Here is a 27,819-nt window from a genome sequence, read left to right as displayed (position 1 = left end):
TCCAATTATTTTGAGTTCCCTATGCCACACTGTCATCAGGCTACACTACCCAGAAACATGCTTCCATGGTCAAGGCACAGAATTTGAAAGAATTTAATTTTCTTCCCAGATTTCCTGCATGGTTTCTATGGCTTAACCTTGCTTCACTATCTCACCAGGTTTCCCTGAAGGCCTGTCAGTATCTTTGAACAGATTAGAGTAGCTACCTACAACTGCTGTTGCGTACAGACATTGACAGGTGCTTCTCAATTGTGGTAAAGTTTTAGACTGTGGAGAGATGCATACTACATCAAAATTATTTAGGACAAGAAGTGACTCTGGTTTTCTCTATAACATCATAATAGACAATTTAAAATATAATTTCTTAAGCTTTGAAGTTCATTGTAGCACATTCTGAAAACATTCTGAGTACAATTTATGAATCCAGTATTTGTCAAAACTCAAGGGAAAACATTGTTCACTAAGACTACTACAAAGGTGTTTTTTTTTTCCAGCTGTGAAACTAAAAAAAAAAAATAAAATCAGGATTCCGCATTATCAGTGATACTCAAAACACTCTCTTAGGGATTACTACATAAAAATATTGGGAAATTCAAGTCCTTCTGCCCTTCCCAATTGTTTCCTGGCAAGGTTTACCTTCAGACCACTCTTCTGTGTTCAGAAATAGTGTAGTTACAGTTCACTCTCTTAAGAAACTAAACCACATGAACTTGCATAAAACCACAATACAAAACTTAGATGTGGCTGTTTATGTGGGATAATAGTAAAAGCACAAACCATACCACAGTCAGCGTGTCCTAAAGCATTTCTTGTCTTAGGCATTATAAAAATAAGTGCCTGTTATGTTCAGTCATAAAAAATAATTTGTCAGTAATACTCACCCCTGCAATGCCTGCAGAGCCAACATTGCTAAGAACCTAAGCTGAATTCTATTCCTTCTTGGGCATGACCAAATTATTTACTAAATTCCAGTGAGCTGAAGCAGAGGGATTGTTCATGGAAAGCTTACTGTACCAGTGTGGGAAAAAGATTCAGCTTGACTCTCTGAACACAGAGGGAACTTGTAGAGCTGGCAACTGGAAGTTTGGAAGTGATTCCTAGCAAGACTCAACCACTTAATGCACAATTTAGTGATTAACAAACAACTCTAGGGTAAAACAGGTTTTTGAGCTGTCTCAGAGCATCCTTCAGAAGGAAAGCTTTGCTGGTCTTTTTTGGCAAAGTTACAAACACACCAATACCAAATAAAAATCTTACTCCCTTTATCATTTTTTTTTCCTTTTCACTGGTGAATAATGTGAGCTAGCTAATTCTGGAGCACTAAATTACATAAATTATTATGCTATGTGAGGTACTGTAGGGTACCTGGTCACTTTTCCTATCATATAAAGATAGGTAAGACTAAGGTGCAAGCTCTCCTGTTTTCTGACTGAACAGAGTGAACAGTATTTACACTGCTGTTCTAGTTTAGAGGCACTGAGAAATTGACAAAGATATTGCAAAACATGATTTTGGTGGTATGAAACATGCTACTAGTATACAAGGAGAATAAATTGTACTGTCTCGGGGGATGATCAAGACACCCTCACATTTGTAAGCTATTGCAGCATATGTTTTGCAGCACTTATGTCACATGAATACTGGTCTCTTCACAAACCCTTCTTATTTCATAATCTCATTAGATACAAAAAAGCTGTTTACAATGAGCTGTTTACAAACAACCCCCCAAAATAAACAAATCCTCCACCAAACAAAAAACAATGTAATCCAGAATTAACATAATCCATTTAGAAATCCAACTAGAATAAATTTTTGCCTCAACCCAAGATGAACTGCCTCCAAAGAAAATCATGATGCTTATACACATGCCCCATTGAAACTACTAATAAGCCTCCAAGAGTACCTTGGCAGTCAGCAGGATCCCAGGGAAGCACCAAGGAAAATACTCTGGCAGTTTGGTTTTGCTGTAATCAAACAAATTATCCCAAAATACACAAAAAAGAACCTAAAGCAAACAAAAAAATCCCACTAACTAACCAACAAGAAGAAAACCCCAACAACAGGGAAAACAAAAAATCACCACCACCAACAGCAAAAAAACTCCAGCCAAAGCCCCCCCCCCAAAACCAACAAAAAACCCCAACCAAAACAGACAAAAATAAATCAACTAAATACCAAAATCCAACCCACCATGCAACAAATATTTTCACAAATCAAAAAGAAAATCTTTGCTATGTGGAAGGACCTGAAGTTTACAGTCTGCAGAAATCCCCACAGGGCTCTGCTTTTCAACCACTTAAACAGCTAGAACACACCTATCTTCATGCCTTAGTTTTTTGTAAGGTTTTAATCTAGGTGTGCATGTATGAAAAGGTGCAAACTTCCTCTTCCTTGTCTTTTATGCGTAGGAATATTCATCTCTTTTATGAAAATGTTGGCATTTTATTCCTGAATTTAAAAGAGCAGACGAATCTCAGTGATGTGAGCTGCATGGCACATGTTTTGTTCTTTAGGGGTAGGACCATGCAAAGAGGCCTCAACTGAATAGTTTCTAGTTTCCCAGCAGTTTAATCCATGCCTTAATCATGAACACATATTTAAAAGGTTTTAAAATAGACTTTTAAAGCAATAATTAAGTAACTCACACACAAATCTAATTTCTTTATTCCCTGAAGTACACACATTGCAGCTTCTTTCCTTCCTCCCTCAAATTTTCCTATCTTTGCATTATGAACCCAAAAGTAATTTCATTTTCAAAGTTTAGTTCTGATATTAAAAAGAGAAAAACATTCATTGATATTCTTCCACGGAAAGTAAAAGGCCTATAAGCTCTTCTACTGCTACTCTGTGGATCAGCATGCCTATTCTTGTGTTGGCATTTTTCTACTCTTCTCAAGTTCAACAATGCCAAACTGCTGCCACAAATGCATGCAATCCAGTATGCTGCATATGTGCACATGCATGTACATGCATGTGTGCTCACATATCCTAGCAGATCTCTTTGGAATTGTGCCTGGCAGGATCTGTTCTCCCATTTTAACAGTAATCCATTATTTGACCACCATCTGAGAGCCTAGGAATTAAATGGTGTTTTAGTGACTGCAGTACAACATGCTGTACTTAAAGCAATATTTGTTCTAAACAGTTAAATAGGACATATCAAATACAGTCTAGTTTTCCAAGAAATCTACTTTAAGTGGATTTTAGCTTGTAAGCCACTACATTTGGAATATGTACCAAATACTATACTCCGCTGATACAGAGCTCCAATTCCCACCTGATCAAAGGCATACGTGCTTTCTTTAAGAAATTTAATCCCCAAAATCATCAGCTTTTCAGTTCCCAAATTAAAAAAGCACACCAAAAGGTAAGTTTTACTCAAATATACATAATGAGGTGACAATTAATAACTACATTTTACGCAACTGTCTTTCTTAAAACTGACTGTGGTATCACCTCTAAAATTCTATCATTTGGGTGTAATTGACAATTACCATCTATTCATAAATTCTGTTGGAAGTATTTTCCTCCATTTTATTCAAATTAGGTTAATTTTTCACTACATCATCCTGTATGTCCCAATTTTTCTGTTCTTTCCTAATTTCCTAATTTAAGGTCACAGGCTCTGAAGCCACTGATGGACCACCATGCAGCTCTCCAAATAACCTGCCCGGTATCTTCCAGCTGTAAAACAAGAATTGTGATGTTGAACCTTCAAATGCATCATGCCTGAACTGCAAAAAAACCCCAGAACTCAGCATCAGTGACAGAACTAGAGGGTTTCAGCAAAGGCGAGACTTGAATTTACTTGGAGCTGTCTGAGGCCAGATTGAAAGAATGTTGAATTTCCAGAGCATTTACCTACACTCAGCAGTCATGACATCCAGCCTCTGGGAAATGTTTTTACTTTTTAAGTGAGTACAACACTTTCAAAGGTCACAACTCCTTGTAACAAACTTGACATACAATGCTCTGTGTTACACCATATCCCACTCAGAGAGGTGGACGTGAACCAGAGGGAATGCAGACATTGATAAGCAACAAGCAATAAATATTTCCTCCTACATGCACTATGATGAGATGAGCTCTGTACTTCTGGTCCACAGATGGAAACCTACAGCTGGCTGAACAGTAGAGCATGAAATGCCACCCTATGTCAGCAAAGAAAATCTGGTCCAGGCGAACTAAAAAAGAAAAATCACAATTTGCTCTCAATTTCTCAATCTCTGGAGATAAGGCAGCCACATACCAACTAGAAACCATCTTGTGCAAATTAGAAACACATAAATTGTAACGCAGTCTTGCCAAAGATAAGGCAACATTGAAACAATCTCATTTGAGAGCATCCGAGTACCAAAATTTATGAACTATGAAGTAGGTAGTCCTTTACAGTATACTATCAAGCACCGAGGGCTCACCCTGAATAAGTTATACTATACGCCAGAGAAAAGCAATTATTAAGACCCTCTCTATGCTAAAGAACATATTATAAACCCAGTATCTTCCAAGCCTGAAGGAGCTGAATTTAAAACAGTAAAAAAGATAACGTAGTCTAAACTATATTTAAAAATTCCAGGTGAGTCTCATCTCTTTTCATGTTAAGCACTTTCAGAGCATGACACACTAACAAATCACTCAGTGTTACACATTCATTTGAGACAGAAAACACGAAGAGATGGTATCTTTCCTTGACTACAGTTAACTACAGCTCTCTTGAGGATACATCCAAGTAACTAAAAAAACCCCTAAAATAATTTGACAAAAAAAAATACCTGATGGGTTCAGAGAGTCATCACTTCCCTGAATCTGCATCCAAATGCAGTTAACAGCTTCAGCTTTTCTGCCCTGCCTCCATACTTCTTTCTCCTCACTCTGGAGAATATCCTCCTGTGGCAGGATATTAACCCAGAGTTACAGAAGTCAGCATTTTAGAGTGATCAGCTAAGCCACTCTGAAGACAAAAGCAAGAAAATAATTGCCAGGGATTACCTATTAAAGTAATGGTTTAATGGATATCTTACAAAATCAGGATCTTTGAGAACAGAGAAGAATAGCATTATTTTGAGTAAATGGGAACTTTGGTACTGGAAGTATCTCATGTGCAATTAAGTGTCATGACAGGAAATGCAGAACTAGAGGTTTAAGGAACAGCCTGAAAAAGGAAAACTTTCAGCATTGTGGAATACTGATGTTGGGAATTGAAAATATAAGTACAGGCAAATACCTTTAAAAGAGCAACTTAAAAATATGCATTTTTTGAGTTGCGTATTGGTCTTAAGAATTATTACGAACAGAATATCTGAGATCCACTCCAGAAAAGTTACAATAAAAATACAGTAAGATATCAGCAGAGGAAGCTTCTAGTCTAAATACTCCCTTTCATATCAAACGCAGTAAAAGCCAAAAGTCTGAACGCTTAGCTTCAGGGCAACGACTGACTATTCACTAACACAAAGCATACTTCCAAATGGTGTCAGTGAAAGTGCACATCTCTCAGGCTACGTCCAGATTATCCCTGCCTCTAGCTATTGGCAAGCAGAAATACCCTTAAATCTTCATGCTTCTCCATCTCCCCTGCTCTGACATAAAAAGCAGAATGGGATAAAACTGACAAACATTAGAACTAAGGCACACCAAACATACCAGGGCTTTATAGCTTCACGTTCCATCAAAAAAAAAAATTAAAAAAAATCACAGAACAATTATGAAAAATTGCACTGTAAATGCTTCACAGCACAGTCTCCAACAGTGACTGCAAAACTATCAACTTTTACTAGGCAGCATCAACTAGTTCTTGTGGAAGCTCCTTTTGTCAGTGACTCATACCAGGGTTTTGCTCTTGAAAATGTCTTCTCACTGAAAAATTTGGAGATTTAAGAGAAACAAGAAACAAGAAATTCAAGGGCTCTAGCACTAGTGTCCAGATCAACAAACAGCACAATCTACTTTGTGCCCATGTTTAAGTGGAAAGCCTGAGCTCTGTGGAGCCTGTAGATATTAAAAGCATATTACATCCTTCTTCAAGTATGTTGATAATGGCAAGACACATTCTCATCAACAGAAAGCTGGCATAATTCTTGATTCCAACCTCCTCCAAAGAGCTATTTTCCATGTCATCAACTAGTATTATATTGAGTAAATAGCAGCAATGCAGCTAATGAAGGGCTAAAAATTTCACAGCTGTAATAAAAGCCATAATTTTCATTCAGGTGTTTATACATAAACACATAATGCTTTGTTTTCTTTGTAAACATTTTAATACTTGAACATCAGAAAAAATATTTTAAGATATGTGGCGGCTAATTTAAAGGTAAAGGAAAAGCCAAGAGCAGCTCTATCAGGCTGAAAGCCATACCAGCAGATCAGGTTTTATAAATAAAAGCCAAGCACTTTGCTGCTTATTTGATTCTGCCCCCTTTGATAAGGTGTTCCCTCAAGCTACTTCTAACAACAGCACTGAATAGGAAAAAGAAAGAATTTCAAGCATCTCAACTGGCACCTCAAAATGTAACTCAGTAGGGTAACTCTGAAATCTGGGGGCTCTCTAACGTTGTCATCTTTTACCTAAGTCTTTCACAGGCTAACTGAATGCCGTAGACTGATGAAATTTAATGAAAAAGAGAGTCTGAGTTTTGGATATTTTAAGCTGGAAGCTGCACTTGCACAGAGCTGTTGTATTGAACACAGAGCTTGAATCAGTACTTCTTCAAGCAGCAAGGTCCTATGTGTACCTGCTGGGGGGGTGATCTATTCTGCAGTTGTAAGGCACAATGAATGCTTAATTCTCCTTTTTAAGAGTTGCAAAAATTGCACTGTTAGATGTATCCTTAGCTGTATCTATGACTCCTTCTCCAGGAGGGAAGCTAGGGCTGACAATATCCATTCATGTGTAATTTCCTTAAGTGAATCAGGTTTAAGGATAATTTATGGCTTCTGTAGCATCCAGCATTGCAGTTACACAGCATTATGCACAGGGTTTTTCCTGCCTCTCTTTTAAGACTGGCTCCCCACTCCAAATACCTACCTGTTCATCCTCTTTCATACACCAAAAGTGACACTAAACAAACTTCACTTTCCAAACCACTTTAAACATTTATGGCATAGCATGCAACCAAATTCTCACAGCCCCTTGAAAAAATACAACATGGAAATCATCTAAACAAGAGACAAGCAACAAAACATCTACAGATTAACCAGGGAAGGAAGCCTGGAGCCAGACATAAGAAAGCATAGTTTATTCTTTTGTAGCAGAACAGTAATTTTACTTCAAGGTCAAAACAAACTGAAAAGCTCAGCTGTACTGACCTTTGGCCCAAATCAGGTGGGAGTGCACCAGATCATGACCAAAGGCTTCTCACACCAAAAATTAACTTTGCAAGTTAAAAATGGACAGACCAAGAAGAAAGCAGTATAGGAAAATAACAGATTCCTGGTGTAGGCAACAAACTTAGCCTAAGAAAGAAACCATGGACATTTTCTCTGAAAACCTGCAAGCTTTCTAAACTTCTGTTATCAAGTAATGCAGCTGGCAGTGGGAAATTGGCAGAGTTTAGTGAAACATAGCAGTGGATGACATGGTAACACAGAGGAAGCATGAGAAAAATTACTGCACTGGGAAATGCAAAATCAGCTTCCAGAACCTATTAAGGGTATCAGTGGGAGGTGTAAGAAAACTGGTGCAATCACAGAAAGTGCTACTTCTCCCAAAACAAAGGTCAGATCATAAGAAGCTGAATTCAGGCTTAAACCACCGAGAAAATCTGGGACACAGTTATTAATAGGTTAGTATCTCCTCTTTGGTATCATGGAAACAGATATGAAAGTAAGATATAAAGTTCATTGTGGCGAAATATATTCTGAGTAATAAAAAAAAAAAAGTAGAGGGTGATACAAGAATACTCTCCCTTGGCTTTTGTTTGGATTCTACTATGGTAAGAACATTAGGCTATTAAGATGCCACCGTGAGGAACATGCTTTGCTCAGCAGCATCCCTAATTAGTTTTGTTGCTTTGAATACCTGCTTTCTTCATTTTATCACTCTATTTCAGAGCAGCTTAGAGACCCAGCTTCCAAAGTGTGCCTTCAGTGATCCGGAGTACTGCCATTTTGGATACACCAAGTGAAATATTTAGCAACCGAGGTAACATTTAGGAGCTAGAGTAGAACACTGTTTTCCAAAACAGCTGTTTTATTTCACAGCAGCAGGGTGCATCCGGTTAGCATTGATAAAAGACTAAAACCTGTGCCATGATACATTTCACTAAAAGATGATGGCAACACTTGTACACTGTTTTTGAATTAAGGAACCTCAAAGAACACTATTATATAACTGCAACATTGTTACTGTTCTGCTCTGGGGTATGCTTTTAGAGAAGTAATGTGTTCTTATTGCTCTTCCATAAAACTGACAGGACTCATGCATGCACAGTTCTCATGCTAAGTGCACTATAGCTGAAAAGAATAGAGATGCTGTATCTGACCATTTCAAATACAGTACACTAGAATTTTGCCAGCAGAAAGCAGAGACAATTCTGGCATCCTTAATTTCAGGAGAATAGGAAACTGCTTAGATCAAGGAATGCTAAAAATATCACAGAAACATGCAACTATTAAGACTTTCTTTTCATTTCCTCCTCTAGCAAAGAGGGTTAACATTTATGTCAATATCCATGACATTAAAGGTGCCTCAGATATCAGCATCTGCCAAAGATAATGAGAAAAAAAAATCATTTCAGAGAATACCCCCTTGGCAGAAGGAGGAGACCTATGAGACACAGGGGAGAATGGAAGCAGGTTACTACTACTTGTGCTGACAGCCAAGTTCCCTCCCAGGCTGCCTCATCCTCCCAAGTGCCCTTACACAACAGGCATGAGGCCCTGGAACAGGATGGAGAGACAACTGAGGATGTGGACAAGGTCTTCCTGCTGTGCAGATCCTCCTTTCTCTGCTGAACCCAAGGAACACATGAAGATGTGTCAGGGAAGGTGTGGGTTAGATACAGGAAAAGATTCTTCACCAGAGGGTGGCTGGGCACTTGAACAGGCTCCCAGGGAAGTGATCACAGTACCAGCCTGACAAGAGTTCTAGAAGTGTTTGACAATGGTCCTGAGGCCACAGAGTGAATTTTGGGGCTGTCCTGCACAGGGCCAGGAGCTGGACTCCATGATGGCTTTGGGTCACTTCTGACTCACGATATTCTATAATAAATATAAACTTTAAAACAGAAGAAACATTCTAAGCATTTATCAGAACAAGTAGCAAATTAACTTCCTGATTTCTAGGTCTGTTTTGAGAGGCTGGGGATTGTTGGTGTTGCTACAAGACCATGTAAGTCCTTCCACACAAGAAGGCCACTCAACATGTAGTGGCTGAACATGAAATGGCTGGGACACTGAGGCAGGCCATGTAAAAGTTGAGATGCAGGAGTTAAGGTGAAAGAAGGCACGTGAAAGGAACGAGACTGGGCAGATCAGGCGTTTCTCCTTAGAAACTGGACTCAACTGACAAGCTGAATGCACAGCAGGGGACAGACACCTAGCTTTTATCCAAGTCTGCTTGTTTCACTTAGTTTATGATACAATGGGGAAATAAGTAACAGTATTTTGAGACTAAAAACTAGCACGTTTTTCATCTCTAGAAGATGCAATCATACAACACCTGCAGAGACAAGGGAAGCTGCTTCCTTATCACTTGTCTCATGTATCGCTTTGCCTCAGAACTACAGTACATGCTTTGCTATTTGTCAGAAATGCAAAACATTCCTGTACTGACTCAGAGGTTTAAGTGTCTGAGTAAATACTCCACTTAGTTTAACACAGCATGGCAGAACAATGGCTGTACAATACAACACAGCAAAAATGAGATGAGTTACTGCAGGGAAAGGACAACTAAGCAAGTGCCTTTCATCAAGCTTGCCAAGAATAGGGCATACAACTGTTTTTATTCTGAGACATATCCTGAAGAATTTTAGCACTTTGTAACAAGCAAGTCTCCTACAACATTTGAAAGGCACATTTCAGAAACTAGGTTAGTGCTAAACAACATGCTATTAGTATCTTAAACACAAGGATGGTTTTAATGATCAAGCTAATGCACTCCACCTTATCAGCAGAAACACAGTGGGTTGATTCCTTTTCTTCCACTTTCCACATACAGTCTCCACTTGCTGCATGAGGCATTACCTACAGACTGCTGCATTAACATATGTGGATTTCTTGGGCAGTAACTTAAGCAGACCACAGAACTTGAGTCAAGATTTCGTACAGACTGACCCCCAGGATTCTCAAAACTGAACAGAATTTGCAATTTTTCTATCTGAAATATTTTTAACTGTCACATCTTTTTTAAATATATGATCAAAAACTGAGACAAGTAACTTTTGCTCTATATGGGTGCAGCTAGAATTTTAAAAGACTGTATGGTATTTAAGCAAGAGAGGCGGATTGCAGCTTCCCATGCTGGTATCTCAGAGTTCATCTCCCACAGCTCTGCTTAATCTCTGTCTGAGATTAAGATAAAGTTGCACTCCTTAGTTCAAAATGTTAACGGTAACACTTTAATATTTGCATGCCATCAGTTTGGCATTCAGGCTCAATGCAATGACAATGCCTAATGTGAGGCACTTTTTTCCAGTCCTTTGGTTTCCCCAAACCCAAATATGAGCAGCTAAACATATTAATGTGAGGTTTCTTTATTCACTCTGAGCTTCTCTTGGTTACTGTAATACTACCAGTAGTAACTGGCTTCACTTTTTTTTAAAACATATTTGTAAAACTACTGTATGACCACTGTAATTTCTACATATTCATTTAGCTTGATCTGGATGTCACACCATGCAGTGATCCTTCTCACAGTGGTAACCATATTCCTGGTTAATTCCACCTTCATGTAGACCCAGCACAGGACTCAGAAACATAATCTAAAAGTACTTAAAAACAAATTAAAACTAAGAATATTTCTGTATTTTCTATTTTCCTAGTGTATGCTTGGAAATTTTATCTAACTATTTGCTATGTACTTTTTCACACAACAGCCATTTAAAATTCTATTTTTACAGAAGTATTTATGAGTGCAACACTTCATTCTTCTAAGATTTAATCTACTAACTAAACAGTTAAAGATTAAATTCTTTTTTAAATTAAGGTGACGTTGGACTTTTTAATGTAATAGTTTTCTTCTACCATCATTGTCAAGCTGAACCAAAAAGCAGGCCTTAATCATATAAAAGTGAGGACATTTAACATATCTCCACTAAAAAGTTATTTACTCTAGACTGACAGTCTACATCCTCATCACCCTTTTTCCTTCTCCTCCTTTTCTATTCCAGCAAACGTGGGCTCTTTGCAGAGTCTGGATAGAGAGATTTGATCTCAAGGACAGGAAAGTGACAGCAGTTTAGAACAAACTTCTTTTGATCCCCATAAAAGAGAGTATCAGTTAATTGCTTAATTCTCACCAAGCTTGGCCGAACAACTATGATTAAAAAAAAATAAAGTAACTTAAGAAAACTAAAAAACATGAAAAATTTAGTTAATGATCTAAAAACAAAGCAGTGCCAATATTCATACTTACAGGCTGAGGCTGTTCTGCAATACAGCAGTTGAAACACAACCAGAACTCACTCATTGTTTACAGTCTGAAGTGGGAACACGGACGAAAAGCAGGACTCAACCTTTGTAAATCTGTCTGCAGGTAGTAAGTTCTTTGAACAGGTTTATTTTTAATGGCTCCAATGTTAAAATATTCTTTTCTGTTCAGCTCTTCTCCAAAGACAAGTCAGTCCCAGGACAAAGAACTTGAAGGCAAAAAGTTACGAGTCTTCTTCCAGAAGGTTGGTCCCAGCACCAGAGAAATATTACTTATGCTTCTTTGGTCCCTAGCGTTACGTGAACCTGAAAACAGAAGTACATTAATCAAAAAGAGAGAATATAAAGAATCTAAGCTCCAAGCCAGCCACCCACACCACTGACTTCTTGGTAATACCCTGAATCAGAGGCTGAAGAGATATAAGCAACAAATCATGTTCTTTTTTCTACAGTGACTACCAAAAACAGCATGTACCATAAATCCATATATGATTTACTTTGGTTAGATGAAGCGATACCAAGAACTGGTGTCCAATCTTTTGGAAGTCATCTTGGTTTGTTTCTAACTTTCAAATGTCATTTCAGAAAGTGGTAATTGCCCATACACCCCTTTATGCTTCTTGGGGAATTGCGCCTGTTCACACATTGTATTTCTCATTGGAAAAGCTATCCAGTCCATTCACAGTGTGAGATTTAAATGGTATTTAACCTCAACCCTGCTACAAAATTGTCAAAGATGCGTTCTCCTAAATGTCGAGGAAACAAATATATTTTGGTATATGGAAAATTTGCAAAAATGGCTGGACCTGGTCAACACAGCGTTCTTTCCTTCCACCCTCTTTGACCCTATGCTTCATTTACAGCTGACTTCAAAACAAGGTTATTAGTTGTAGACTTTGAAATTGTTTCCTTAAACCTCTAAAACTCCTCAAGTGGAACAAATGAGGCTCCAGATTCCAACCATTCCTTTGCTCAAATAATGTTTGTTGGTAAACCTCCATTCTGGTTTCTTTCAGTAGGAGTGCAATAAAAATTCCTTTGAGACTTCACTTATCTTGCTGCATATCATAAACTTTACTTGCAGAGAAAGTGAGATAATGATTATTCAGAAGTTTTTACAGGCACACTCCTTAATAATTCTTTATACAACTTCGCTTTATGCATCTTCACTCACACAGATGTTTGCACAGCTATTATTTCTATGCAATTCTTCACAGTATGCAGTGGTTTGGAGACTACATGCAATGCATGAAACTATGCATGTGTTTATGTGTGTGTGTGTGTATATATATATATATATATATATATATATATATATATATCTATCTATAAAATGCACACACATTCTGTGGCAGAGAAGCTCCACTTCTCTTCCACCTTCATTAGTTTTCCACGTGTCAAGCACATGAGCAAAGATATCCCCCTCATTTACTACATACATGCCAAGCCACTGCACTGTGCGGCCACAACTAGCCAGGTACTTTCCAGGACTACTGTCTATAACACATAAAAAGAATACAGCAGAACCTTTCCCATACTATATCCAAAGCCTCTGGGAAGCTCTCACACTTCTCAGCTTTTAAGCCACTAACTGAAGCTCTTCTAGAAACAAATGCATGCTGCAGTAAAAACATCTAAATAGCAAAGCCCCAGCCAAAGTACTTGTGCCTCCTAGCTTTGAAAAATCAATTGACAGTGTCAAAATTAGGTTGATCTGCCTGCTTCTGGTATTCTCGGCTTAGAATAGGAAGAGGGGGGATATGCTTTGCTAGGTTATCCTGTTGCTAACACCACATAAAACAAAGCAATTTTATTAAACAGGATACCTTGAGGGCAAGAAAGAAACCTAAACAAGCAAACAACCCCCACTCGGCCAAAAACACTTTTTTTTTGGCAAAAAATGCAACCTCTTGCTTGTCAGGCATTGAAAAAAAGGTCTTAGAACAGTGCTAACATGACATATTTTAACTACTTAAGAGAAGATTTTCCTGCTAAAAAGATCACCATCTAAATTCCATGAATGAATCAAGAAACTGCAATAAAACTTGGGATTCGACTATCAGTAGTGTGAAATCCAAAAATGAAAAGAGAAGTCTCTAAGGAAGTTCTCACTCTAATTAGAGTTTTTTTTCCACAATTATTTTGGTGACTGAAAATTTATTATTTTTAAATAGCGGATTTACAAAGAAAATCTTGACAGAAAAATACTCTGTTCTTCTCTACAGACTCAGAATTTGCAAGCTACACAATTCTTCTCTAAATTTGATTCAGTATGTTACAAAATCATAAATAAAAATTATCAAAAGTAAAAAAACACAGTTAACTTCTGTTAAGCATGTAACATTTGACAATTCTAATCCAGTGTCTGTACAGTTCACATCTCCTGAAACCTGATTGACTAAGATAGAAGTGTGAAGTTGTTCTGAAACATGGCAATGTACTCCCAATGCCAGCTGTTCAGATTATGAGAAATTTATAAACCAAATACTCAAAGTTAGCATTTTGAGGTCTGATATATTGTAAGCTGCTAGAGCAAGAAATGGGTATCATGCTTTTCTTGCTCTGCAAGTGCCCCAATATTCTGATTTGTGACTCCTAAAATTATGATACTTGTTGCTTCCTTACAATATCTTTTTGACAAAGTCCAGAACTGACATATCAAATTCTTTTTCTCACGGAGGGCTAACTTAGATCTGCCAGTTACACCCAAGTACAGAAAACATACACTAAAGGGCAGGGAGATTCCTTTTGTTGATCTGTCTCTGTGTTTGCTCACTGATTGCTGGCACACTCCTCCAGCTCACTGCAGCCTCAAGCACTGTGCTGAGCTGAAGCCCTGGGAATAAACCTGAAGGGCTTGTGTGGGCACCTGAGAGCCTGGAAAGCTCTTCCTGTTTACAGAATACCCAAGGGTGCAGAATTCCTGCTCTACACAGCCACTCTCTGCATGCAGGACTTGTGACCTCCTGGATAGTCAAAACTGACTCCCTGCCTTAGATCTAAAGTTTCAGAATGACAAAGCCAAGGTAAAGATTGTAAATAATAATCTCTGATTACATGTTTATTCTTTAAAATGTATTTTCAGTTGTGTAGACTGTAAAGTGCTACATTTGCCTTCAGATTGGTGGTTCTGCAATCACTAACACTTTTTCAATCTGCCGACTTCTAACTGAAACATGCAGTTGATGTATCAGTATGTATGGAGAAAACTGACATTAACTGAACCTCTTAAAAGGCAAACAAATGCTTAGCAGTATTTGTTAGAGCTCTGGAATTTCCTACGCCTTCCCAGTCTGCTAAACAAATGATTTTTACAGGAATCAAGTTAATATAAATATCAGGTATAATTCTGTTGCACCAACATGGAAAAAGAAGCAATTAAGCTGAAACCAAAAAGATGTATTGGTGCTGTGATGTTAATGGTAACACACCAGAACTTCTCTTATACTGAAAGCTGCTTGTTTAAAGAACAAGTAGAAACAGGAAAATTCTGCTGTTCTTTTCCAAATTATTAGTTATAAAGAAAGAAAGAAAAAAATCATAGCGGCCTACAGCTTCTAGTCAAGTAATTATGTAATATCAGCATGCTAGCAACCTCATGGGAAATTTTTCCTGCAAAGCTTGAACTGCACCCCAAGCCTAGCTGCAAATAATGTGGTCTCAAAATATATGCAGCATTTCACATCTAGATCTCTGCTTTTTCATAGAATTAAGATTTGAATCATAGAACCATAGAATGGTCTGGGTTGAAATGGACTTCAGGGATCATCTAGTTCCAGCCTCCCTTCCATGGGAACACCTCCCACCAGGTCTCTCAGTGCCCTATCCAACCTGGCCTTGAGCACTGTCAGGGATGGGGCATTCACAAATTCTCTGGGCAACCTATTCCAATGTTCTGCCACCCAAACATGGCATCGTCTGCAGCACTGCTGCATCCCTCTGTGCAGACCTGCCAGACAAAGAGCACAACAGAGGCAGAAGAACACACTTCAGGGTAACACCTCTACCACTCTTTGGTTTTGCTCTTTTTGCACAGTTTATGGTGCTCAGAGTGGCAGAACAACATAAGAGCTCACATCTGTCTGAACCAGAAATTAATCAGAGTGATGAGTAGTGAAACACCAATTTGCTTTTCCCTTGTAAACTTCCTGAAGTCTGAATGCAACTTATTTTAGAGTGGATGATTCACATTACAAAAACACACAAGATTATCAGGCTGAACAACTTAGTTGCATTTTAAGGCTTATATACTGTAGGAATTGAACTGGCTGACATCCCAAGCCAGACCAGTGTTTTTGATGAGGAGCTGCCCCTCAGCCCCAGACCTTGGAGGGCATTTGTTTAAGTTTATTATAGTTCCTAAAAAAGAAGGTTGTCAAAGGTTTTAAACTGCTTGTAGTAATGCTTTATAACCCTCATTTCCCATTGGTGGTCTCTATTCCCAGCTATGTCATCCCTTTTCTCCTCCCAGTTCTAGAAAGTTCTTGAATCCTTGTAACCCCCATTGGGTTATGTTCACTGCGTTGTTCCACCCGTCCTACCCTCTTGGCTCCTGCCCTATATTGCTCCTCCCTTGAACCACTTCTCCCTTTACCCATTGGATTTTGACCCTGGACCCACCTCTCACCATCCCTTATAAATACCCTGGATTTTCCCTCACCCTTGTCTTCAACCCTTTAATTGTATGTATGTGTTTTGGGCCTCGTCCCACATTTTCTTTTACAGTTATTAAAGTATTTAGTCCCACAGTTGTGGTGTGGACCCATTCCTCATTTTGCCACCTTAGCCCTGATATCAGGGGACCCTTAGGAGTTGGTCAGGGAGACTGCCCTCGAGTCATGCATCTTAAGTATTAAAAAAAAAAAATGCATTAATGAATAGTGGGCAAAGGACATTTTGTTACAGTATCATCCATTTTTCTTACTAAAGCAGTATTAGCTTTTCTGTGAGAAATATATAGAGCAGGAAAGAGGAAAGGTAAACTAAGACATCAATTTTCCCTCTGAGCTTTTCAAATTTATTCATATAGAAAAGGTCAGACAGCATTTACCTTCACTGATTCAAACAGGAATATGCATTATGCTGTGGAGAGTCAGTTAAAATAGAACTACTTATTAATTATACAGCTTGAGAACAACCTGCTCCTTTAAAAAAAGGCATCTATATAGTTCCTTTTGAGTGAACTTTCTGTATCCTTTGACCGTATACTGCTCACTGTGGCTTTAAACAGGAAATGTGGTAACAGCGCTCTCAGACAATCACCTGAAGCAAATAAATCCACAGGAAGAGAAAAAAAATTACAGGTGTTAGCATCTGAATTTAACTAGATTTGCTCCAAAGCTCAGACTACTATTAAAGGAGAGTGGGGGAAAAAAGGTTAAAAAAAAAAAAAGCAAACCATGAACAAAAATCACGCCATGTCCTGGTATGTTACAACACAACATGAAGTGCCATAATAAGCACACGTAGGCACAAAGTCATGACTAAGCCCATTACTAGCATTTTAGCCTCAAGTACTTCATAAGAAAAAGCTTTACAGTTTTTCTTTCTACAGGAGATTCATTCCATGAAATACATGGGTATTTTGATTTGGTTTTTGTTTTATTTTCCCTTAAAGACTTTTAAAAGCTATCATTTCTTTCAATTCTGAAAGCTGTTAAGTAGAAAAATAATTTGAGTGTATTTTTAAGACTTCTTTCACGCTTTGCACTTTAGATTTCTATTGTAGCCACACTACTTCCTCTTGATGATGACTAAATAAAGTCATGTAGCAACCAGAAATGAGGGAAGGAGAGGACTAAAGGTGTGTCCAAACCAAGGGAGAGGTTGTGCTCATGCACACTTATACACAATTACAGCTGTAGCAATTGGAGGATACTCTCCAGCTCTCAAAGAAAGTGAGAGGTATTTATTCATTTGCCAGCTTCATTTTTCGAAATAAAAAAATCTACCAGAAGCAAGAGGTTTTTAACAAAGACAACCAAGAGAAAGTTACCTCTGTTCATGAATTCTGTACCAAAGCCTTATCTCATCGGGGCAATGAACTTAGAGAAGCACTTTTCATCCATCCTCCTCTACAAGAACAGACACTTCTGGGCATTTTGACACTGATTTTAATACAACAATTATGTTTTCACTTTCAAATCCTGAGAAACTTGAGCTGCAAATAACTCTTGCCACACAAAAGACAACATTCACCATCAACATAGCCTGAAAAAGGCTAAAATTCTTTTTTCATTTCTTAACAATCTTCCCATATCAATTACGCCTTAGTGACTCCCAAGTGCCTTAGTTTAGTTTCAAGACATTCAACAATCTTCAGAGTCTGAGTTAGACTTTCCTGTACATTTTTAAACCCTGAATGCATATGTCCTGACTCTGTAAAAAGGTTATTTTATTCATGTCTTCATGATACAGTATTGCACATTATTACTACAGTGGTAAGATTATAGGGCTTTATTTTGGGATTATTGATCATTTGGAGTTAGTTCTTATTTTTTGCAGCTATCAATACTGAAATAGTTTTCATTACTACATTTCCTTAAGCAACTTAGAAATACGTTGTACTTCAAATCAAGCCTAACACAAACTAAAAGCCATAAACATTTACTATTATAGGAGGAATTTGCTTCTGAGTTAAAGGTTTGAAAGACTTGTGAAAACAAGGGAATAGGATGAAGGGACTATTTACAGCTTACTTAAATGAGACAGATGGGGTGATTTTTTAAAATTGTGTTGTTAATAGTACAGCATCTAGCTTTGGGAACAATCAAATCTTGCACTGGAACCTCTCCTATTTTTGTGCTTTCAGTTTGTAGGAAGCCATCACAAGCTCCCCTGCAATAGAAGTACCCACCTGGAATAATACATGGGAGGGCAGCAAAAGATACAGGAAGGAAAACACAGCAGGCTTCTAAGGAAAATACCACGTTTTCCTTATCAGGTTGCTGATGACATGAGAGGGAGCTGTAAAGTAGGGGACAGCAGGAAAGCACACAGTTCTGTCAAGGGAAGAACAGCTAACCAAGTGTGACAGTAAACATATTTGCAAGCGCCAGCTGTGACCTTGAAGCAGAAAGCCTTTAAATATTTACTATTTTTTTTTAATACACTCTCATCTGCAACTGCCTGAGTTTTACTCTTTAGCCCTTCAGATACATTTATTTATTTCACCTGTGGGATCCAGACCTTGACAGATCCTTGCTATTTTGTGCACAGAACCAACAAATGAGACAGTACCACCTAGTCACATTAAAATTCCTCATGTCCAGTCCCATTTCAAAGCTTCCTCCTGTCTTGAATTACTAACTACTTTTGATAATATATGGGTTCAATGCATCTTTCTGAAACATCCAATTCATAGCTGATACCATTCTCCACACTTACACGGCCACAGCAACCTAATTCTCTTAAAACCACAGCACTGAAGATCTAATAGTTCTGCACTACACAAATACAGAAAGACTGACAGAAAACTAATAATCCTTTTTTTTTTTTACTAAATAACAGGAAGGCAAACCAAAGACTTAATGACTTCTGTACTACCTAAGACATCATCTAGGCATATGTTGTCCTACCTCCAAAAACAGTCAACTAAGAACAAGTGAGAAGCCTTTGGGAATTCAGTCCTATAGTTTAGAAAATCTGGTTTCATACTGACTTCCTATTTGCATTTAAAAAAACAAAAGCTGTTAGACAAAGTTTTTAAGTGGTCAATAGCATTTTCTTCTGAAGTGGAAAGTTATATAAAAGGAAAAACAAGGCTTTCCTCAGCTGGCCTCCTTGTTACTTGTAACAGGTAATACCAGTCAGGGAGGAAAATATTAACAGGGCAAAGTAATGGCTCAAGGCAAACTGTCAACAATGTACCATTTCTGTAAAGAATGGAAAGAAAGAAATCCCCAGACAAACCGATCTTCCCGAAAAATGCCCAGTTATTACCTCTATAGTAATGATGGGGAATCCTCAACATTGAGGATTCCTTTTAAAAACAGTGCAGCACTGGAGAGAACAGAACAGTCTGTGCTCATGACACACTACATGGCAGACCATACAAGCTACTGAAGAGACCCTCACCTGTTTTTAGTATGACAATTGATAAAAAGCATTACTCACAGCATTTAAAATGCTCTTTTTTTCCACAGGAAACTAACACATCAAAGTAATTTCCAAGGAAAGTCTGGGACAGAGGAAAGGAGTAAGTGTGAGAAAGATAAGAAAAGGGTCATTAAAAGTGCAGGAGTTCACAGAGGCAAACTCTTAACATCACAGTAAGTGTTTAATTTCAAAAAATATATCACTATGACGCACCACTATTGCAGATTTTTACCAGCCATTGTAAAACAGCACTGCAACACAAGTCTGACGTTGTGCCTAAAGACCCTTTTAATATACTCAGTAAATTATTGCTGCCACTTCTGTTGTCCCCAGTGTCTGGTGCACAGTGCCAATTTACACACTGAGACAAGGGATCTCTACTTTTTATTCTAGTTTATGCAAAGATTGGCAATACACAAAAGGTTGGCTCCCCGATCATCAAAACTTTACACCAGCTGTACATTTTAGCAAACAAAGAAATCACACTTCATTGTCTACAAGTTACACAGTTCTTGTATGAATTAGTATTATACCTTCTACTGGTTAAATAGTTATCTCTCTTGTTATAACAATTAGTTCACATATGCATCACATATACAGGTTTCTTTTATCCTGAGTCAGTAGGTTTCTTTAGTTGATGGGCTGAGTTGATGGTCCCCATCTCCCTCTACCAGAATTACTTTTTACCCAGTTAGAGCTGGTCTCAGAACAGTTGCTGTGTTTGCTTTATTAGTTTCTTCCTTATCTTAGGAGTTGTGCCAAAAGTCCTTGTGGCACATAAATTCTGCTTTGTTTTTGTTCACTATCAGGAGTACATTCTTCTCCCCAAGCTTTGTGAACCTCCGCTTGGGTCTGAGATCACAGAAGAATGTCAAAGCCTAAATATTACCAAGGCAATTCTACTTACAAGTAAATTATGTAATACCTCTAATATATCACTTCTTCACCTCCCCCACTCTCAAGTACATAACAATTATGGGACCAAGTGCAGCAAGTAAAAGCAGTCTCACATTTTGTGGGACTGGATAAGTCAATTTCACTATGTTACCCCACAAAACTGCCCAGGATTCACACGTGGCCATCAGAAAAGCCAGATGAATCATCTCTGTTCAAGTCTTTCTTGGCATGTGACAATGCATGCTTCAAATGGGAAGAGTGCTTCAGCAGGATCTCTCTGGTTTAACTTTCAATTCCACGGCTTGCAAACAAAAAACAGAAGTAGGTCTCTGTTCAAATCGCAAGAGAACTGGGTATTTTTAATCTGCTACCTTTTAAGGCCTTATCAGTTTTTAATATTTGCTCTCTAGCCTTTTCATAATTTCTCTATTTTAGCTCATTGAGATGACCTGAACTCAGTGTATGCATCCACATGTAGGCACACGGGAGATGGCTCAAAGAAACTTAAAAGTTAAGACAAATCACATTTTTGAAGATACTTCAGGTCACTCTAGAGTGCAATTTAGGGCTTCTGGAGTAGGTACTCACAGAAGTTGTAGGCAGAGACCTGTGAGTTCATGCAGTCCATTTTTTCAAGTGTACCAATTCCCAAGAAGCAGTACAGTCTTGTTACTGCCCAGTGTACTGTACTTTCAGCACTCACTTAAATTACCACTCTGCAACTCAATACAGGTGACATCTCTTGGCTTCAACTTCCACCATTGTTACTGTTTGCTCATTTGAAGAGCACTCACACAAGAACCACACATACACAAGTATAAATTAGGCTTTGACTGGTCTGAAGTGGTATCAGCTTTTCCTGACTAGACACTTGAAAACACTATATTAAACACCCAGCTTATTTTACATGAAGTCCATCTTCAGACAAAAAAATGGTGCAGAAACACCACCCAAATTCAGCAGAAAAAAAAGCAGGATGCAACTGGGGCATATGGCAGAGCCAGAGAGCAAAGAAATTTTAGAACTTGTGAGAGGCGGCAAGTGCTAACTGGGCCTGTTTAGATTTCACTCTAAAGATAAGCATGGGGAGTGGCACCAGCAGACTCACAAAGCAAGTCTCATAAAGAATGCTCCAGTCAGAAATCTGCACTCATGTGAAAATCCTAACCATAGCATTATGCGTGGTTTCAGACCAGACCATGTGGAGAAGAAGAAAATCGTTAAAATGCTTGGCTTTTTCCTATTCTCCATCAATAGCCAGAGACTAGCAAACACATTAATGTGCAACACATAGCACAAAGTGATGCCTAGACAGGAGGGTCTGGTTTCATCTTTTTCTAGCAGTGCACAGCAATGAATGTTTTTTCCCCTGACTCCAGGCCTTTCTCAGTTCACTTCAGGGAAAGAAAAATCCAAACATATCTATAACAACAAGGAAATTCGGTCCCAGTACCATAATTTAAGTATGCCATAATGCATTTAAGAGTGCCATAATTCTGTAACACTTAAACAAGTGAAAAGAAAAAGATGAACAGAAATATAACTACTGAGAAGCACACACAGAGAACTTCCATGCTTCGACAGCACAGAAAATCCCTTTCAGGCACTTCCACACACAAGAAGCCCACTAAATACTATGACTGCATGTGCATGCACATGTCCATATGAAGCCACACACATCTACAATCAGTAACTGCAGCAACCATAAAGTGCTTCATTCCAATGGCTAAGGCTCTCACACTATATCCAGCAAGTATGCAAACCACCAACCAGAACACTAACAAGCTTTTACCTCTACAAGCTTCAGCCAGCCAGCCTGTACTAAGGAGAACAACTACCAACTGAAAAAAAAATTCTAGGGACACCTGACAAAACAAAATCATATGTTAGAGTTGCAGTTCATATGAAATAACATTTTTCAGGTCAACAGCAATTCTTGATTTTCTGCTAGAAGGACCACTCATTTTTCAAAAGAGAATGCAATTGAGAAAAAGGAATAAAATCAGAAACTCTTCAGATTATTTGTATACCCACACTTGCTTACACTAAGTCATTATACATGAACAGGGCTATATTTCATTACTAGCAATAACACCAGTACCAATACAGGGTTGTTTACCATAGAAAGTATATTATAATTCCCAAAATTCCTTTTTTTGTGACTGTCTTCACATTTCAGCTTGATTCAGATGATGCTCATTAATAATGCACATTGAGTTACTGCTCTTTGCTCCTCCCTTTCCCAAACTAAAATTCACTGCAAATGATACTTAACATTGAGTTAGATTTGACTGCTTACTTTACTCTTTAAAGTAAGTATTTGACCACAGAGAGTTCTTGATGCTTACACAGATAAAAATGTTTACCTCCAAAAAATATGAAAAAAATGTAACTACAAACAAAATCTCAAAAATCCTCTCTGACTTTCATTTTGTGATAGATAGACAGATAGATGCTTGCTAATTTTCTGGCTAGAGATCAAGTTTGTTGTTTGGCACCATCTATGATGGATGAACTCATGCTGAGTGAAGAGTGCTTCAATTCAAACATCACCAACAAGGTCTGACTGAAATCAGTCCTGCTGTGCAGAACTCTGCTGTAATTTCACAGGAACTAAGGAATCTAGGCCATGTCTTACCATGAGCTAACAGAACCAGCCCGAGCTGACTGTGATGGGGTCAATCTCTCAGCCTTATCTTCCCCAGGCTGAACAAATCACTTTAACCACTCTCCAGAAATCTTGCCCTTGAGACCTACCACCATCTTGGTCACCCCCTCCCTCTCCTAATAGCTTTATATCCTTAAATTATGTAACCCAAAACTGGTCCCAGCACTGGAGGTGAGACAGCCCCAGCGCAGAGCAGAGCAGGACAATTCCCTCCCTTGTCTGGCTGGTGATGCTGTGTCTGATGCACCCCAGGACAGAGCTGGCCTTCCTGACTGCCAAGGCACTGCTCACTCATGTTCAAATTCAACTTGCCATAAAACCAAGCCCCAGATCCCTCTCCAGCTCTCTTTCTAAATGGCTGCTTTTCAAACTCTTGCTCTACAGTTTGTATATTCAAGCAGCATTACTTTTGGATCAGATACAGAATCTGGCATTTTCTCATTTTACATTTCATATGGCTGGTGACTGCCCAGCTCCCTGTCTAACCTGATCTCTCTACAGGGCCTCCCCACGCTCAATTGAGTCCACAGCTCCTCTTAATTTAGTATAATTGATAAAGTTACTTCATGTAATGCAACTTACTCAATACCTGCATTCAGACCACTGTTAAAAACATTAAATAGCACTGTCTCTAAGATGGAACCCCACCAGTGACAGTGACACCAGTCTGATGTCACCCCATTCACCATAGCCCTTTGTGCCTGACACATGAGCCAGCTGCTCACCCACCACATGATGTGTTTATCCAGCTGTGGGCTGGACATTTTCTCCAGAAGGGTCCTGTGACAGACACTATCAAAAGCTTTACAGAAATCCAAAAAGATTACATCAACTGGCTTCACTTGGTCAACTGGATAGGTTATCTTGTAAAAGAGGATTGAGTTTGGCAAACAAATCTTTCCCCTCATGAACTCACTGGTTGTGACCAATGATTGCATTGTCCTGAAGATGTTTTTCAGTAACTCCCATAGCAAACACTAAAGTGAGACTGACAGGCCTGTAGTTACCAGTCCTTCTCATCTCTCTTGAAAATTGGGTTAAATCACTGCTTAATTTGCATTCAATTACTTCTTAATTGATTACCATTTTATTTCCATTTAATCACTGATTAACAGTAATTTGATCACCATATAATCACAAATAAAAGCCTTTTAGTTAACCTTATAACCAAGACTTCTCTTCGTTCACCTGCCACATGACATTTTATATACTAGACAATATGAACAACTTTACCAAATTAAGTTCAATTGTAAGTTATTAAAATCTAGAAAAATAAAATAGGAAATGAGCTAGAGATGTCCAGTTTTAATGTCCAGAAGACAAATGCCATCTTTCCTACATATGCAGAAAAATAACCAAGTACATACAGTCAGCTTAAAATAAAAACACATGGTGCACAAATTTTTAACACTTCAATTCCATTGAAGATACCAGAATTAAGTTAAGAAACAAAATGCTATACAAAAAAGGGGAGTTTCAAAATGTTCCAGAAACATTTTAACAAAGTACATATTCTCAGCAGAACAGTTACTGCTGTTCTGCAATTTCCCAAAGGAAACTAGATGATGTCCTCAGAAACAAGTTGCCTATCTTGCCAAGGAACACTGACTTGTGTTCCCTGTGTACCCACAAAAAGGCCATTACTGTTAAAAATGTCCATTTGGGAAATGTCCTGTGGGTAATATAACAGTGGCAGAGTAAAACTCACTTGGAGCTCTACAGCCAGTGTAAAACCACTGCAAACCTCAAACTGTTTGACTTTCACAGGAAACACCTACATATACGGTGGTGTATGGCTTACCTACACTGACCAGGGAATCCTACAGGTATCCTGGGAAAGGAAAACCTAGAATAAACATGTCAAGGCTACAAGTAATTTTTCCCACAAGCTTTAAATTAGCAGTTCATACCAGTAAATCTTAAACAGATTCATTTTGAAACTGAAAGCTGCTGACAAAGCCATAAACAGCTTGCAGTACTTGTTCACTAAATATGGAAGAAATCTTGTGTCTCAATTCTTAGCTTCTCACTATAAGGCAGTAAATAGGTAATGTGAAAAATGTACCCTGACACCAAATAACCATGGGATGACATTATTTGAAATCCACAGTGAACTCCCAGTCATATTAACAACTTCAAAATTGTGCTGTCATACAGTAGACAGAAAATACAAGCAACATCCTCTCAAAAAACTGGAGTATTCACAGACAGGATGTAACTTGATAGATGTTAATTCAGTCTGTCAATAATACACTAATGAATTGCAGATTATCCATGTCACAAACTGTCCTATCTTATCCAAGAGCCTACCATGTGTTTAAACATGCTTAAAACATGCTTCACAGCATAAAAAAACTGCTCTTTTACACTCAGTTTTTTAACAGTTTTGCAGATTTTTTCATTAAACAAAAACCAACAAAGCCAAACAAAAAACAAACTACAACAACAAAAAAGAAACAAACCAAAAACAAAAAAACAAACCTCAACGTCTTAAACTGTCAAAACCACATTCGTATGAAACAAATTGTGAAAAATGTAATTTATCAACTAAAGAACACTCTGCTCTCTGTGATGCAAAGTATTTTCTGTAAGTTACATGAATAAGCATGGGAAGACAGACATTATACCTGGACACTTCATGTTTTGTTCCTCAGAACATAGCCCAAGAAACTTTCCAGGATACACCTGGATTCAGCACGTGGTCTCTTGCCTGCCCTCAAAACTTTCTTGGTTTTGTCTATTTCACCACTAGCTTGAAAGTTTCCTGTGAAACAGAAGCGCATTTGGTTCTCTTAAGATCTGGGCTGCGTGACAGCAGGGGACGATAACCAGATCAACAGGTACACTGGCAGGATCTGGAGCAGGTTCTTGGCCAAGGGTGCAGCCCCTGGCCATCCAGCTGGCTCCAGGCTTCACCCCAGGATGGGGCAAGCCCTGGGTCAGGGACATCACACAACCTTCCAACCCCCATGTACAGCCTCGTGGATGTTATGTACTTCTGCAAGCACACTCAGCACAGGTAGCTGACGCTTTTAAAAGCTGAAGGAGAAAACAGATGGGGTTGTAGATACTAAGATTTTATTTTTCTTCCCACAAATAAAATCTGATTCACCTGAATTACATTTATTCATTAATTCTGACTGCAGAAGTACTTCAGACAGCTGGCTTTAATGCAGTCATGCATCTGCTGTTAGTTCTCTTTCTTAAAAAATTCTTTTTGTTTACTCTTAAGCATATTTTGTACCAGGAACACCGTTCCTACTATTTTTTCACCCAATACATTCAAGATTAAGCTCATGCCACACATAAAAATTATACTCACTGGAGGGAGAACATGACATTTGCAAAGCTGAGTCACATCAGCCACTAAATACAACCTCTTTTAAGAGGATTGATATAACACAATTTTTTTAATCAGTTAATGCAGGGACCGTGAAGGTAAACTCTTGGCCTTATTGTTGGTAGAAGATGTTTTCTGAGTGCTAAAACTCAACTCTTAACAAAGTTATCTGCTTCTCAATGCAGTGCAGTTAGAAAAACTCTACTTTGTACTCTGCTACCCAGTGTTCAGAAACAGATCTTATGAATACAGAGTCAAACACAGTACCCGTGCTACTGGAGTCTTAATTAAATACCAATTTCATTAAACAAAAATTAGCAAGGTGCCCAGTTCTTCTTATCAGGTTCATTTTCTTAGACTGATCAAAGAGTTCCTTCCATTCTGAACTAGTAAGCAGCTATCACAACAACATAAGATGTTCGCAAAAAATCTTAACCGCACAAAAAAGCCTACACAGAACCACATGACCATCCTCCCTGCCACCAAATAAGGGTATTTAATTATTTAGCTCAAGGCCAGACAGCATTTACTGCTTCATTCCTTTTAGCTTTGAGTTAGTGATGTTCCTATACAACAACTTCTGCCTTTGATTGTCTGTTCTTAACATAAATCACAGATTAGGACCAAATTAATAACTAAGAAATCATAAAACATATTCTGGAAAGGGGAGGGGGGGAAAAAGAAGGCAATGAAGAACACACTGGATATGAGACCAGATCTGCCCATGGTTACATACAAGAAGAGGTAGGAGTTTAGATGTTTGAGACGTGATTTCATGCATAAACACTGTGCTACACTTCATCCACATCCCATGATGGCACCTCTGGAGATGCTAAGTGTGGCTGTGTGCGAGGGTGCTGACTTGCACAAGCAGAAACAGGCAGAATTAGCTGCACCAGACAGAATTCTGGAGCAGACTACAGAAAGTCAGTCTGGACCAGCTGTGGCAACTCCCACAGACAGACAACATGGTCCAGACTGGCCAAGCCTCAGAGCATGGCCCCTCCCAAAATGCCTCCCTCCCCGTCACACATTCCTGTACCTCAACCCCCTCTGGCCACCTCTGTAGGGTTGACAGTAGGGCAACCCTAACTAAAAATCTAGTTAAATCTAACTTCGTTGTTAAGATGTGATAATTGCAAAGCAGAGGCGTGCCATATGGCCTAGCTAAAAATTAGTCAGACAAGTGCTTTCCTCCTGAAAAATGCAGTGTATTGCTATCCAGCACAAA

At 38.5% G+C, this 27,819-nt stretch overlaps 1 protein-coding gene across 2 annotated transcripts in view; it reads right to left on the bottom strand.

Annotated features, from left to right (window-relative positions):
• CDC42SE2 (CDC42 small effector 2) overlaps window positions 1-27,819 on the bottom strand; it is an 81,411-nt gene that overhangs the window by 20,435 nt on the left and 33,157 nt on the right. For both annotated transcript variants that reach the window (XM_062513285.1, XM_062513286.1), the window contains exon 4: window positions 11,573-11,892. In XM_062513285.1, the coding sequence (XP_062369269.1) occupies window positions 11,573-11,626 (54 nt within the window). In that variant the 5' untranslated portion in view covers window positions 11,627-11,892. The remainder of the gene's footprint in view (window positions 1-11,572; window positions 11,893-27,819) is intronic.

Source organism: Cinclus cinclus, chromosome Z (genome assembly GCF_963662255.1).
Source record: "Cinclus cinclus chromosome Z, bCinCin1.1, whole genome shotgun sequence".
Lineage (NCBI taxonomy): Eukaryota > Metazoa > Chordata > Aves > Passeriformes > Cinclidae > Cinclus > Cinclus cinclus.
This window is presented reverse-complemented; position numbering and strand designations above follow the sequence as displayed.